The 13,792-nt window shown below is 36.7% G+C and overlaps 1 protein-coding gene across 3 annotated transcripts in view; it reads left to right on the top strand.

Moving 5' to 3' along the window:
* Positions 1-10,562, top strand: part of UGGT2 (UDP-glucose glycoprotein glucosyltransferase 2) — a 245,742-nt gene extending 235,180 nt beyond the window's left edge. For all 3 annotated transcript variants that reach the window (XM_001377357.5, XM_056807709.1, XM_056807710.1), the window contains 2 exons: positions 2,135-2,282; positions 9,138-10,562. In XM_001377357.5, coding sequence (XP_001377394.4) covers positions 2,135-2,282; positions 9,138-9,160 — 171 coding nt within the window. In that variant the 3' untranslated portion in view covers positions 9,161-10,562. The remainder of the gene's footprint in view (positions 1-2,134; positions 2,283-9,137) is intronic.
* The last annotated feature ends 3,230 nt before the right edge of the window (positions 10,563-13,792 follow it).

The raw sequence follows: 13,792 nt of genomic DNA, 5'->3' as shown, positions 1-13,792 counted from the left end.
TAATTATTTGCTGTTGTCTAAGAATATGTGGGGTGGAAGGAAAGTTTGAAACAAATTATATTTTCTACAAAAAGAAGAAAAATTATTCAACTTTAATGTACAGATCATAAAACTGCAAGTAGTTATACTTCAAAGAAAGCAACTAATTCTTAACATGAAAGCAAAAAAAGTATTTATAATAAACTATACTTAATAGAAATAATTCTACTTATAAAAGGATTATCCTAAAATGAGGGTTGTACTTCCATTTTCAATCTACATACAGTAAATGATAAAAGAATCCAATGCCATTCAGACACCGGGTTCATCACGTAGCCTACACTTAATAGCCTTTATCGCTCCATTACTAACATTCTACACGTAGGTGGATATACATTATTATCAATGGCTCCTCAAACTGAAATGGGTCATAGCATCAAGTCATCAAGTATATCATAATAGTTAAACAGGCCTAGAAAAAAGTGGGGGGAACCCTTTACATTTTTATGTATATATTCTTATTTCCCCACAATATAGATGGGAAGAAGAAAGAACACATGGAAACAGGCTGTCAGCCATTTCATTTAAATTTACTTATCTGCAAATATCTGATATACACGTTATCTATCACTCATCTAGAATCATAGAACATTTAGAACTTGAACAGGTTTTTAGAGATCACCTAGTCTTACTTAGAGATAATTTTAAAAGATGATCTCCCATATTTCACACAAGAAACTGAGGTTTTCAGAAGTAATACAATTTGCCCAAGATTACAGGCTAATAGAATGCTTTTTCTTTATCATTCCACTAATCGAAGTATTAAAATATCATTTTTAAATGTATTGATATATACTTTGTTTTTATATCACATTGATTTCTGAATATATTGTTACAAGTCTCCCTTATAACAAAGATTTAAAAATAAAAGATTTAAAAAGCTATAAGAAGTAAAAAGTTAAGTAAAACCAACTAAAATATCAACTCAATATGTGCAATATTCTATACCTATTGTCTCCCATCTTTGCAATGAAGGAAGGAAAGTACATTTTCTCAATTCTTCTATAGAGTTTAATCTAGTTCTTACATAACATTCAATAACATTTCTTTGTTTTTTCCATTTATAATTTGGTTTATTTGTGCATATTGTTTTCCTTGGACTATTTATTTTACTCTATATCAGTTCATACAAGTCTTCCATATTTCTCCAAAGTTGTCATATTTATTCTTTTTTCACAACATAGTATTATTTCCAATATTTCATGACTCTACACTAAACAATTTGTTTAGCCATTTCTCAATTGAGAGCCACCTATCTCATTCCCAATTTTTTTCTATCACAAAAGTGATATTATATAGGAATTTATAGAGTCTTGGGCAAAAATGCATATATGTACACATGTATAAGTGTGCATATATATATTTATATATTTACTTGTGTGTGTCTTGCCAAATGATTCTGGCTAACTAAATTTTAGCATTATAGCATTTCCTGATTAGAGCAAGAAATACATGCCAGGGTTATAGATACGAAAGGCATTCCTAAGGGTTACTGACAAATAGTTCTGCGTCTTGAAAACAAGATATTTGAATATTTGCCAATATAGTCTGGTCTTTTATTTTATGAAGTGGTGATTTATTTGGAACTTGTGTCAAAACAGATTGCATATGACTGTTTGCCAAGTATCTGAACAATTGGCAAGGCTTTGAACATGTTTTTAAAATTCCAGTTAGGCTAATAATACCTAGAAATCATTTTAAAAGAAATTAGGTTTTATGTCTTCAGTTAAAATCACAGAATAGCATAAGAGACCTTAGGACCATTTGCATACTCCACTCATTTTACAAATGATAAATCTGAGGATCTGGCAGGGTAAGACTTACAAAAAGATAGAGATAGCTAGTGAGTGGCTAAGCTGGGACTTGAACCCAAGTCTACTATCTACTCTGCCTCTACTCTTTCCCCTGTGATTACACTTCCTCCCAATCTGATCTGGTCATATTTTATGTGATTTAAATTCATTATGTCTGTATTTGGAAGGGCTCTGTTTTCAGATAAGCTATCACAGTTACTCTTATGTTACAGCAGAGTTACAGGATTTTACAGACATATCTCTGGGAGATTGATTTTTTGATATTTTGTTCAAACTTTTAGTGCAATAATCCCAAAACTAAAGAACCTAAATTGAAAGCTGCTGCACGGATTATCCCAGAATGGATAGAGTATGACAATGAAATCCGAAATCTGATAGAAGAGATTGAAATGAGAAAGAAAAATTCAAGTAAATCATACTCCCAAAAGGGTAAGTGAACCATATGTTTTATTATTAAAGACTAAAGATTGGATTATAGACTTATTTCTTTATGAGTGAATGAATCAAAATAGGTAGGTCATAACTCCTGCTTCAAGAGATCCTATTGCATAATAAGAATGTCATGGATTAGTAGATTGAGCTCTTTTAATTTAAAGAAGGGTCATGAAAGGAATTGATATTCTACCCCTTTTCATTTTCATAACAAGCATTCAGTGAAATCTTCATTCTCCTATGGTAAGGAAGCAAAAGTTTTTATTTCAAAATAAGCCTAAATCCCACATTATCCAACAAGGAAAATATCAATAAGCAAACTAAATTAAATCTTCACAAGTTAACCATATACGTTTTGTACATTGTTCCCTAACCTGGGCACTCCATTACTTTAGACTTCCCTGTTAATTTCCATTTTCAATGGAGTCACTGTGGATTTATTGATAGTAATTAGCCCATATAGTTTTGCTTCAGATACCCTGAAAAAATAACCACATCACATATAACTAACAGAAGATAGCACACTGCTGAAAAAAAAATGCAGAGAATTTTATTTAGCTTCTTTTTTTCTGCTAGGAAAAAAATAATTTTGCATCAGAAATGACACCTACTATAGAGAGTAGATAGGAAAAGGAGGTAGCAGAAATGTACCAAATTGCCCTTGCTGTGTTATCTAGCCTCAATGAACTATATTCTTAAATACTAAAAGAACTGATAGATGTGATTATAGAGTTGCTCTTGGTGATATTTGAAACATCAATAAAAAATAGAAGGAAGTACCATAGAACTACAGAAGTGCAAAGTCCCAATTTTCAAAAAAGTGAAAAGAATGGCTTGGCAAACCAATAAACTCTAGGCCAGTGAGTTTGACTTAGATCCCTAGCAGAAGTCTATTATGGATCATTAAATAGATAAAGAAGTATTGATTATAAAGATCCAGCATGTATTCATTGACAGCAAGTCATCATAGATAACTCAGTTCCTTTCTTGGCAGGACTGCCTAACTGGAAGATCCAGAACATGCTATAGAAAATATAGTTTACCTAGAGTTTAGGGAACATTTAGATAAAATGTTTCATACTGTTCTTGTGGAAATATGGAAAGAAGTAGACTCAGCAGTAAAACAGTGAGATCAATTTGTAATAGCTGAATGAACTATTAAAGGGTAGTTATTAATATTTCTGTATTCGTTTGGCAAGGTCTCGGGAGGACTACTGTACCCCCTATCTCACACGGTTCAAAAAATTTCTTTTTGGTTAAAAATAAAAAAGTGTCTCCTCTCTGACACATTACACATGTTTCCATTCTTCAGCTTCCAAGAGGGGGAAAATTAGCTGAATAGGATAGTAAGAGGCTCATCCTTATCCTTATTAAGTATGTGAGATCTAGCATCTACAAGAACTAGGGTGCCACCAAAGAACCACAGCAAAACAAACTCTACTTCTAGTGGACTGAGCTGAACATTATCACAATTTTGGAAATAGATTCAAATCTTCCCCACAACTTAGAAAGGTGGGGCAGGCTAGGTAAATAGAAAACAATGTAATAATGAGAATAAATGTAAGATGTAATAATTAAAATGCTACATGTAATATTTAGAAATTGGTTTTGTTAAATAATATTAGTAAAAAAATGGTTGTGGTCACCATTTATAAAATTAACTCTTAAATCACGAGGATGATAGTAGCTTCTAACAATTTAATTTAATGTAAATATGGTATAAGAAAAAAATAAGGAAGTGGAAAATTTATTTCCTAGCTTACCACTCTAAACTCTGGTCCATAGAATTTCAGCTCACTCCTCAACAAGGTTCTAATCTCCACGTGGCAGTCCAGTAGTCTCTTTGGAGCAAGAGTCTTACCAGCCCACCAGGGTGTCTTCCGCCTGAACCACCAACACCGAATGGAGTAGAAGAATCAATCCCAGTGTGAATCTTGAAATTTCTCAGACTTATGAATGTTAGAAAAATTCCCCATTGGGGAATTCTCCATTGGGACAACTCCCTATTAGGGACCATTCCCCATCTAAAATGTGAGAACTCTACTTGGATCAGAAATGGGAGGACCTCTACTCCACCTGTACTTAGGACTGCTTTAGGGGAGAAAACTCCTTCTGAACAATGAAAGTACTTAAACCCATACTTATAATAAGGCACAATGGGGTGCTAAGTACCTATTAAAGGTCAGGCAACTTGTAAACTTGCCAGGAGCAAAGAGGTGAAAACTTATTCAGAAGTTTTTTTCTGGTACAAACTTACTAAAGGGATTAGTCGACCCAGCAGTGTTTTTAGAATGGGCTGTCCTTTGGGAAAACGTCTACTGTGATTGGTAGATGTAAGGACTTAGGGGAGGTGGCATAGGAGAAAACCCCCTATATAAGAAAAAGCAGAATCTCTTGAAAACAATCCTTTTGGAGAATCTCTTGAGAGAGGCTCTGGAGAAGGGAAGCTCTTGGAGGCCAATCTCTAAGGAGGTCTCGCTGGAGCTCGTCTGAAGGGACTCTGTCCCTCTGGAGGCTCTTGAGAGAGGCCCTTTGAAACAGTCTCTGGCTGGAAGGCTCTTTGAGGAGGACTCTGGCTGGAACTCTCTCTGAGGAGACTCTGTCACTAGAATCCTTGCTTAGACAGACCTTGTGGTGAGTGATAAAAGACTGACTGATCTCTCTCTTAAGACTCAGGTCTAGGCCATATTGGCTTAAGGCCCTTCATACTTATTCCTTTCTTACTCTTTCTCTCTTTCTTTAATTCCTCATTGTATTTTTAATTAAAATCTCTATAAAACCCAGTTGACTTGGGTATATTCATAATTGGGAATATTTCCCTGGTGACCACCTTATATTTGATTTAAAACCAAGACACTGTAGTGAAACATATTTTCTGCGGTCACAAATTTACTCACCCTCTCTTATATCTACTATAATTTATATCTTCCACTATTTTAACTCTTACAGTTTATGACCCCAACTCTTTTAACTGCCACAGTTTATGGCAGACAACTATTTTACATGTAACACCAGAAAACTCACACAGAAAGTCCTCCATCTCCTCTATAGCCTCATCTTTTAGAGCCCTTTTCCCCACGTCCCTTCCTGTCTTTCTGAGCTGGTCTATCACATCTCAGGAACTAATTCAAGTCCCTCTGACCTGGACTTATCACCCCTCGTTTTGGGTCCTGTTCCATGGACTCTTAACCTGTGTTCTCTGTTTGGAGCATTCCAACCACACTAATGGGATGGCTCAGATGAGAAGAAAGTTCACAACCCTGGGAAGAAGCGGTACCCTTTACACAATAATAAAGCCTAAGGAGTTGGAGGTATTTTTTTCTTGTCTCTAACTAGCTTGACCAATACCAAAGAGCCTGTATTTGAGGAGCTTCGGCTTTCCCCCTGAACTGTATTTGAATTCTGACCTAGATTAAAGGGGCAAGGGAGAGGAAGAACTTTCACATTAGCTCAAATATGAAAAGGCTTCAACTTAGCTTCATATCTATTGTGTATGTGTTCCTTAGCCATCAATAACAATTCAGTTATATCAGTGGAGGAAAGCTGGCATTTACAAATAAAAATCCTAAGTAGCAAACAAATCCTTAAATATATTGTTAACAGAAATATACAACTACAGAGACCAAACTCTAGAGAAAGTATGGCAGCAGGTAAAATTCTGTTGCTTTGGTCACCTCCAGCCTGAAGAGTTGTGTGACTGCCTCTAGATTCATTCTTCAATGTGCAAATAAATTTGGAAAAGATAGGAAGAATCCAGGGTTGCGATTTGGACAGCTGAACAACAATGATCCAGGGAGGCAAGGGAATGCAGGTAGAGGACGGAGTAAAAATGAACTTTTCAGAGGGCTGCACATCAGTCCCAATCTCCAGCCATTCACCTCCCAGCTTCTTCACTGTGGACCTTCCTACTGCTCCAGGGTCTTCTGAAGGGCTCCCAAGGCCATCCCAGACCATCCCTACCTCCATCTGCCCCCAATTCCTCCTAAGTAAATTCTCATGGGCCCATACCTCCCCTAATACCAAAGGAATTTGACTGCTGCTTTATCATACAGTTTGAAATCTTGAAGTGCTATTCCCCTTTGGCCTTCTCATTATTTCCGTTGATATTGTCTATCTGTTGCTTTTCCAAATGAGTTTTGTTATTGTTTGATCAAGCTCTCTGAAGGATTATCTTGGTAATTTGATTAGTATAGCATTGAAAGTGTAAATTAATTTTGGTAATACTGTCATTTTTTATGCCTGTTCCAGAGGCATTAATCTTTCCTTCATCTTAACTATACTCCTCTCCCATTCCTTCCATCCACTAGATCTTGCTGTAACCTGACATTCCTGTAATGAGAAGCCACCTGACCACTATTTCCAGTACTAGTTGTACCTTCCCTTATTCTCCTGGGCTCAATGGTGGAGCAGAGGAGTTGAATGGCCATCAATGACCATTTCTAGGTTCTCTCCTTCCTCCATCACTTGGTAATCTCTCTTCCTTTGAATGTCATTCATATCCACCACCTGCTCAGAACCCTAGTTGCTGCTGTCTATAGACCCCTACCTCGGATCTCTCCCATTCCTCCTCAGTGAATTCGATACTCAGCTTATAATTTTTCTTTCCTCCCTAACTCTTGCCTTTCTATGAGGAAACTTCAACACAGATATTGACTTCCCCTCAAATACTCTAGCCACTCAGTTCCTCAACCTACTCACTAGGCCTCCATCCCACTCATCCACACAAAGTCATGATACCCTTGATCTAGCCATTACCCACACCTATAGAACCTCCATAATAAAGAATTCTGAAATCCCTTTATCTGGCCATAATCAATTGACTTTTCAATTCCCTCTCTCCACAACCCCCCTTCCCCTTATATTACCAAATTCTTCATCTATCCTGTGACTTCAATCTCTTGACCCCTCCATTCTCCCCTGCTCTTGGCATTCCCTCTTCTCCCTATCTTGACCTCATGGCAAGTCAATTTAACTCTATAAATTGCCCTCCTCTCTTGAATCCCTGGCCCATTGTCATATCACTGATTATTCCCAGCCAGAGCTGAGAGCCTTGAATGAATCCTGTCATGAGTCACCTTCACATCTACTCCTGTGCTACAGAATGAAGGTGGAGAAAATATGGAACTGTTCTGATTGGATCCACTACAATTTGTCACTTGTTAGTGAACAGCGTCTTCTATAGTTAGGCAATTCTTGTATACCTCCCTTAGCAACTCATTTGCCACAGAGGCTTCTCCCATTCCTTCTCCCCCCCCCCCATGCCTGCCCCCTCCTCATATCACAGGGAAAAAAAATTGAGGCTATTCTCCATGATCTCTCTCTTCTCTCTTCCTCATCCCCTATCACTCAGGTGCCTTCTGCTAATTTCTCCTCCTTCTCATGGGTATAGAGGATGTTCAGGGGGAATTAGCACCTCTGGTGTAAGGGCTTGCTGAGCCACCTTTCCATCTTTCACCCACATCTCATCTGTAGCTCAAAGAAGCTTTGAAAAAGTCAACTTTGAAAAAATAAAGATTGCCGAGGTAGTTATCATATTGAGGCTTTAATTGAGGCAAACTTAAAAAAAAACACATAGAACTGTAGCCCTAGGATTATAATCTGGGAAAACATACAGAGCCTCAACATTGGGACTTCCACTAAACTATAGAAAAGAGGGTGCTTAAATAGTCAATGAAAAGGGGGAGGGGGCAAAAGCTAGGTTACTTGAATTTACAAAAGCTTGGGAAAGGTGCAGTAGCCAGAAGCTAGGAGATCTTTGGTTCTTCAGATTTTATTGTTTTCTTTCAAATTCAGCTCTCTGGTTTCTGAGAAGTAGGCAAGACATATTCAGTCAATTCCATCAATTCAGTCTTTTGAATTCTTTCCTTTTAAGTCTCTGGAAGAGTTAGTAATGGGATTATCTGAAAATTAGGCGATCAAAGCCTTATAGCATGCACAAAGGCCTCTTTCCAGGAAAACCATCTTGGCTGCTAAACCAAGATCAGGATGAACAACAGACCTCAAACCCATTGCTGAATGGGGGGGTGTCTACCCCAAACTTGTGAAGACTTCTGTGGCGGGATGGGCCAGTGAAAACAGCTTGTTCTAGTGGTCATAAGGGGGATTAAAGCAGGCGCCATGGAGTGCTTAGAGCTGGATCAGACATTGAAGACACCAAGATCATCCATTGCATCCTGGGTCATCTCTAGTCCTCCTGACTCTTGTTTTGCTCCTGGACTTTGATGACTCAGAAAAGAATGAGGCAATGCTTTTATCATTTAAGTCCATTTTAACTCCGCAATATCATCAGTTTTCTTGCAACAAGGCTTAAACTTACAGTGGTTGTAAGAAACACATGTAGGATTCGCTTGTGTGAACACCTCTGATACTGCAGGGCTGGAAATCATTTTTCTTCATAGTCTTCCACCCTTGGTTGAGCAGCTCTTCTGCAAGGACTGCTCACCTGGATTTCCAGGATCTGCCCTTCTGTATTGCTTGATTATTGATCACCAGGTCTGAGTCGTAGAAAGATTATAGGAAAACTCGTTAGCACCTGTTACACTATGATCCTGTGAAAGGTTTCGGACAAATTGCAGGTTGACATTTGCTGTGTTTGTGACCTTAAGCAAGTCACTTCTCTCTGAAGTTGTTTTGTCACCTATTAATTGAAAGGATTGATTTAAATGGGCTCAATTTCTTGTTTTAGAAATCCAGTGTCATATGAAAGAGAACTATTAAAAGGAAAGCAAATCTCCCATTTTTTCAGCCTCTTTGCCATCTTCAATCCTGGTATCAGAGGCAGGAATTATTCCAGCTGATAAGGCATTCTAGATCACAAATACTAAATAATACTTTTTTTTTTCCCTTCTGCAGTTTTCACTCGAGATGAACTTTAGCACCATTCTACCTCTATGAAGGGAGTCACGATTGAAAATTGAATCTGCTATAATATGGAATGAAGAATGACACTACTGCAGAGGCTATGCTTTGAACCTTTTATTGGAGCTTGGTTCAACATTCTTCAATTTAAAAAAAACTGATAATTTAAAATTCAAATGTTTAACATATTAAGCAAACAATTTCTTTGAAAAAGAGGTAAACTATTTTTGTCCTGTTGAATTTTTAAAGCTGGCTTATCCCTTTTTCTTGGTTTCAGACTAAGTTTGAGCAGTTAAAGGGGGATGTTTTGCTGGATTGTTCAGTAAACGTGTGTCTGGAAATAGAAATTGGTACTCCAGAGTATTTCTGATAGTATTCACACAAAAGACTGCATATTTGAACTATGTGATCCAGATTTATGAACCAAATGGAACTGAAATTAGAAAAACGAGTATGTCCATATTTTTCTCTCATCTGCTATTAATACAAATAGAACATAAAACTAACTCTTGTCAACCATTCAACAATTGCCATTTAAAAAAATGAATCCCATTTTATATCTTAATTATTATTTTACAATGCAAGTAACGTTGCTTTGTAATCAGCTATTTTGGTATGTTCAGTCATGTGATCTGCAATCAGTTATTTTGGGTACATGGAATTATATGTTGTTATTTTTAAGCAAAATTTTCTTTCTGATGTGTATTTATAAAATGATATTCATTGGGGTGAAACATGAACCTGATTGTTTTGTGGGGAAAGAAAGGTCACACCAATGTGGTAATGGAGGGAAATCAGATACATTTAAAATTAAAATTACCTAAATTAAGAAATTAAAAGTAAATAGTTTCAAATTCCTTATTTTTCACTTTAAAATTAATCAGATTATTAAATGCTCAGCAGTCAAATTGGGAGTGCATACTAAATGCCAGCATTTTATCATTCAGACTATCCTAATATGTTATGTTACATACTAAAATATATCCTTTAGGACTAGTTTGACAACAAATATATTTTTGAAGGAGCAATAAGTAATTGGAATGGCATCCTCAGGGATTAAGGTAATTTTGAATAATTAATTTTCCTCATAAATTAAGCTTATTCATTCAATTTATATTTAAGAAACACATTCTCTTTGTAAGGTCCCATAATAAACACTGACACAGACTAAGCTTTATTTAGCAATTTTTGTGGGAAACAATTTTAACATATTTTCCCTACATATGTGAGTGTATATACATGAAGGCAAGAATCTTCTTTGACTATATTGAAGATAATTCAACTATTTATTGCTATGTCAGCCATCATTATGAAGTCTAATTATTTAATGTGCTGTAATCTGGTGATGCTTTAAAAGCTATTGAATGAAGTCATAGAGGATTGATTGCCTCTACATTAAATGATTCTATACTTCTGGAACTTTCTAGTCAATGATTCTGTCTCTTCTCTATTATTTCTCATGATATAGCAGAAAAAAACCCAAGCCTTGGAGGGCAGGAAACCTGGATGAGAATCTCAACTCTGTTACTTAACTCATTTCTCTTTACAAAAATCCCATTTCTCTTAAAAAATCCTTCATGCCAGGCTGCCTTTAAATAACAAATTGCTATGTAAGCACTGTGCAGGGGAACCTAGAAGGCATTGCGATACATAATATTCCCATGGAGCTAGCTCACACTTACAGTGGAATCTCTGCAGCTTTGGTAAAATGATAATTCCTAAAATACCTTGTTTTGTGAACTAGACAGTTTAACTAGATTAATACAAGTCCAGCTGATTTGCAGTCCTGAAAGGCAGATGGTTTCTAACCTCATTTTCATATTAAAGTGTTGAGCCAAAACCTGCCTTCTCACACGTGAGTGGCTACGCCTTTGAAAGGACTAGAATCAAACACAACAGTTGTTCCAAGTATGGGAGATTCAGGTAAGGCCATAGTTCTCCCTGCCCAGATTGGAAGACGGACACTTTGAAATGCACTAACTTATCCATTCAAACCAATGCCAACCTCTAAGCCAAGGGATGAAGGAAATTCAATGAAGAACAAAGGAAAACTAGCCTTCGGTGCAAATGAAACTACCCTAATAAACGTGGGCAAGTATAGCATTGTTATTTAACATTGTAGGCACGCATTTGGGGTGTGTTTTATCTCTTCATGCCATATTTTCCAAGTGTCTATTTTATAGAACTTAAAGAGTAGCATGTTTTCATGGCATTCCTTTGCTCTCAGGTAGCAGCAAAAGGAAGCTGTCCTAGTTCACATCAGAACCCTAAAATAAGGAAAAACAATCTCTGCTTCTAGTCCTGTGCTTCTAGGGGAGCACCACTTAGAAGCAGTGATTAAATGCAGATCCCAGTATGGGAGCTGTGGCCAGTGGTATGAAGCCTTCTCCTACTGATCCAAATTGGCATCAATTCCCTCATGGCCAATGGTTCAACCTGGGCAGGGCCTCTGAGGTTCAGATGCATCAAACACAATTTGCATCCTCTAAGCAAATTCTGTCCTTTTCAAACTTTTTGTTATCATGACATTGATGAGTATGGAGAGTTGGTAAAAATGAAGCAGGATAACAAATTCTACATGTAGTTACATATTTATATGTTTGTGTACATACGTGATATATATGCAAAGTTCCACTATCTTTTAGACCATAAGGATACCATTGATTTCTTATTATTTTTAAGCATACTTTGAAATGGAAAGAACATTAATCTTGGAGTCAAAAGAACTTGGTTCAAGTTCTAGGTCTGCTACCTTGGTAAAATCTCTATGAGCCTTAATGTCATTATCTATAAATTAAGGGAGTACTCATTGCCTATCTCTCTGGATTGTTCTAAAGAAGATATACTATATACTTTCAAATACTGTGTAAATGCAAGCTTTTGTAATAATATCAACCAAATGTGAAATAATATCTAATTTTTAAAAATTTATTCCTAAATAGATTACTCATTCATGGGATCTGGCCTAAAGTTTTATACAAATCTTTTTGGTTTAATTGCCATTTTTAATACTATTGTCTCCCTTGCTTTTTCCTCCTTTCCCAATTTCAGCAAATAAGCACACATCTCCAAGTTAATATATATTTTTCTCAGTCTTAAAGCCATGGTAAGTGGTTTTTCCCCCCTAAATAATAGATTTTCATTCATTTACATGACACCCTCTTTCTACGCCAGTTAAAATAAAATGATGTATTTTGTCATAAAGGAAGGCTTATTGGGTAGTGGAAGGTTACATTCAGAAATGAACATGGCATTAAAACAAGGCAACGCAGCAAAGCACTGTGGAGTGCTTAGGGCGTGTTGGAGCACAAAAGACAACACAGCCATCCAATGCAGATGAGGGAGTCTCCAGGTGTAACGACTTTTCGTGCCACTGGACCCAGGCTTCCAATGCCAAGAGAGTGGGACTGTCTCTGTGCATCGACTTTTCCACTTAAATCTCCTTCACGCACAAGTGTCTTTGTGCACACTCATCTATCATAGATGAAAACGCACAAAGACAATCATCATCCTCGGTTACTGAGAGACTACTACTACTACTACTACTACTACCAATATGAAAACTGTAGTGTTGTAAACTCTCTTACCTGGTAGTTTCAATTATAATTTTTTATTAGCAGAAACAACCATGTTGAATTCTTTGTTGGATTTTTTTCAGAGATGGTAGAATGCTAGTAGGTAGCACTCTCATGCTTTCAGAAGTCTTAGACAATTAGTTTCAAGGTGTATCCAAAGTCCAGTAATCTAATTCTAGATCAGATCATGGTCTCTATAAATACCTACTTACACTTTGGTCTTCTGTCCCTATTTTTCTTCTCTATTCATGTTAATAAGTTGTTATCCATGCTAGTAGAGAAGGTCCTTTAGATAAGAACTCTCTTCTGCCTCTTGGGATTCTCAAGGACCCAATGACATATGCTACCCATCCATCTCCAAAGACATGATGGACTAAGTATGCAGAATGGGGCATATTTGTATCCATGGTTAATGTGGGAATTTGCTCACTTCACTGGGCATATTAGTTATAAGAATTGTCTTTGTTTTCATTTTGTTTTTCCTGGTTGGAGAGGGGAAAGAAGAAGGTACTAGGAAAGTAAAATGCTTGTTACTTGGAAAAAATTTCTAAATTTATATATATACAAAACTTGTTTCTGTTGGGGTTAATTAAGTAGTGTCTTGGTATACACATATTCAAACCTTTGAGGAGGCTAAAGATGAGATTTTTCTCTTCATGCTCCTATTAAAGCAGGATTACTTATATTTCAAACTCTGTTGGTTTATCTTACTTACTTGTAGTGCTTGAAATCTTAACTAATGAAGCTAGTTTGGTTCCTTTCCATACCTTCCTATTTTTTCCCCCTAAAGGCTTAAGTAACTACTCATGGATAAAATCCATTTTGTTCTCTAAATTCACCAGCCTCCTCGGGTCTTATCTGGAAATTAGAAAACTGGACCACTTAGATAGCAAGGTACCTGTTTTAATTAAGCTTGGACTCAGCACACTAGAGAAAATGGAATCTGGATTCCTGAGGCTTCAAATACTAACCAGTAGTCCCCCGGGTCCAGAGCTTGTTTAAAATTAGAGGCTTGGGCAGGACCAACCACTTGAGGGGTCCAGTTATATGACTAAAGGTTAATTGATTGCAGGA

The sequence above is a fragment of the Monodelphis domestica genome, chromosome 8 (assembly GCF_027887165.1).
Source record: "Monodelphis domestica isolate mMonDom1 chromosome 8, mMonDom1.pri, whole genome shotgun sequence".
In the NCBI taxonomy this organism is placed as follows: Eukaryota; Metazoa; Chordata; class Mammalia; order Didelphimorphia; family Didelphidae; genus Monodelphis; species Monodelphis domestica.
This window is presented reverse-complemented; position numbering and strand designations above follow the sequence as displayed.